This window comes from Arachis ipaensis, chromosome B02 (assembly GCF_000816755.2).
Source record: "Arachis ipaensis cultivar K30076 chromosome B02, Araip1.1, whole genome shotgun sequence".
NCBI lineage: Eukaryota > Viridiplantae > Streptophyta > Magnoliopsida > Fabales > Fabaceae > Arachis > Arachis ipaensis.
In genome coordinates this window covers 1028137-1030706 of record NC_029786.2, presented here as the reverse complement: position 1 = coordinate 1030706, position 2570 = coordinate 1028137, and the positions used below count along the sequence as shown (strand labels likewise).

At 27.8% G+C, this 2570-nt stretch overlaps 1 protein-coding gene across 1 annotated transcript in view; it reads right to left on the bottom strand.

Annotated features, from left to right (window-relative positions):
• Nucleotides 1–1512, bottom strand: part of LOC107628106 (pleiotropic drug resistance protein 1-like) — a 17369-nt gene extending 15857 nt beyond the window's left edge. Inside the window, exons 1-3 of the mRNA XM_016330916.2 lie at nucleotides 1055–1512; nucleotides 423–543; nucleotides 119–292 (exon numbers count right to left, since the gene is read on the bottom strand). Coding sequence (XP_016186402.1) covers nucleotides 119–292; nucleotides 423–543; nucleotides 1055–1380 — 621 coding nt within the window. The 5' untranslated portion in view covers nucleotides 1381–1512. The remainder of the gene's footprint in view (nucleotides 1–118; nucleotides 293–422; nucleotides 544–1054) is intronic.

Below are 2570 nucleotides of genomic sequence, written 5' to 3'. Positions count from 1 at the left end.
TATTTTTAAAAATTTATAAAAAAAAAGTATAATTTTAATTTTTAAATTTTATTTTTTATAAAATTTTAAATATATATAAAAAATAAAAATACAAACTAAACACAATCTTAATTTTTACCTTGAGACTTGGGTCAAGTTTTCCTGATAAAGCTAGAAGTAGAGTGGTTTTTCCAGAACTTGGAGGACCAAGAAGCAATGTCATCCTACGAGGTTTAATTATTCCACTAACATCTTTGAGGATAGTCACTTGTTTCTTTTTGCTTGGGAGAATGTGGAAAAAAGTCAAAACACTCTACAACACACAAGTGATAATTATTAAAGATTAATGTGTGACTAATTTCTTGACATAAGAAACACTTAAGAAAATAATTAATTAAATAAAAAAAAACACAACATTAATTAATCTTCCTAACAAGTCTTACCTCAACTAGATTAGTAGCAAAGTTTATGAAAGTAGGCATAGCTCTACTCCCCACATAAGCTTCAGCCTCAACATTTAGGTGCTCAAATCGAACTTCAATTGTTGGAATGTCAATTCCAACTCTAAAATAAATAACACATATAACAAGCAAACAAAAAAAATTATGAAAAAAGAAAAGACATGACAAAGGGAGAGAGGAAATAGTCAACCAAAAAAGGGAGAAATAATAAAACATTATGAGATAATTACTTACTACATATGCAAATATCTTTTTATTAATCCATTCCATAATATCTATTCCATGATAATCTATAATTTTTAGCATAAAAATTAGACCATATTCAGTATGAAGGTAAATGATAGCTAATAAATTTAAGAGTAAAAAATAAGAATCATGATGAAAAAACATGCAAAGAGAAAAAATAAGACTAATTTACACCTCCCATGCAAATTAATTTAGAGGACCAAATTGAATACATACCCAAAAGGAATTTGCACTTAACTCTCTTTAGAATATACCTATTATCCTTTCCAATTAGAGAAAACAGGGGAAATTGGAAAAATTGTATGCAATAGTTTCATGTCCTTAAAAGATTATTAGAACAAAAAAGAGTAGAGATTTTGCAAAATTACCTATCAATTCTTTCTCGGAGCTTCAACAAGAACTTATCATTATCCTCTTCAGTAACCTTGATCAATCTATCTAGAAGCTTCTGCCTATCTTGGAACCCAAGTTCAGTGATGTCAATCTCATTAGCCACACCTCTAGATGTGGTTAATAACCCCTTTCTCAAACGATTATATGTTGGTAACTTCTCAAGTGAGGCCCATTTAAGAGCTTCTTCATCATCTTCTTCTCTTTCATTAGAGAAAACCTCTCTGGCTGTTCTGTTTCTCCAAAGTGTTGAACTTCTTGTTCTTGAAGTATTGCTTGCTCTGTATGTATCACTTCCTTCCATTGATTAATTACTATATTATTCAAAGACAACAAACAATAAAGCTTGAAACTTTAGCTAAAACCTACCAAAACCCAGAAGGCTTTTTTCATTATTCAAGGCCTAAAGGGAATTAAAATCAATTACAAAGTGTGCTTTGCTAAAAGAATGAGAACATTGAATAGGTGTCTAGATTGAAGGTTTGATGAGAAACACTCCAATAATGTTATATTATAAACAAAACTAAAAAAGTGTTAACTAACTGATGATGATCACTCTAACGTGTAATTGCATGGCTTCTTAATTGAATAAATGACCATTTGTACCCATAAAAGATGAAAATACTGATATATGTATCCACACTAAATCGAAGTTAAATTTGTATCCACACAAGATGTCTTCTGTGTGACAAAAGTACACTGTTTTTGGAGGGTTGGAGTGCCACGTAGGGTACCTTTGTCACACAGAGAGCATTTTACATGGGTACAAGTTTAGTTTCGATTTAATGTAGATACATATATCAGTGTTTTTATCTTTTATGGATACAAATGGTCATTTATTCCTTATTAATTTTTATGTTTACATGACGGTTGAGAAGAAAACAATTCAATTGTTGCCTAATTACTGTGTTGTGAGACCAATTTGGGATAATTAGTCGGTAAAAATGAATGTGAGTTAAATAGAAGAATTTATGAAATGGGTCATGTGAATTCTAAAGAATATTAAGAGTGCTTTTTAATTTTGATATTGAGTTATAGTGGTGTTTTTTTTCGGTAATATTAGAGAGACAAAAAAAAAAGTTAAAATTTGTCTTATTTAATATTTATTAATTGTAACAATTAATAAATGTTAAATAAGACAAGTTTTGATTAATTTTGATTAAATTTTTTTTGTTATTAAATATTTTCGATTTTTTTATAAAGAAATCACAAATCTAACCCTCTAATATGTGAAGTTTAATTGTTTTAAAATTTTTAAAATACAAAATCAACCCTCTTATTTGTAAATTTATATAAATCTAATCCTCTTATTTGTGAAGTTTAACTTTTTAAAAATTTTTAAAACATAAAACCGGCCTTCCGATTTATGAACTTATATAAATCTGACTCTTTGATTTGTAAATTTTAATTTTTTAAAATTTTTAAAACACAAAATCGAACATTTGATTTGTGTTTTAATATTAATTTTTTTTAATATACAAATCGAACCCTTTA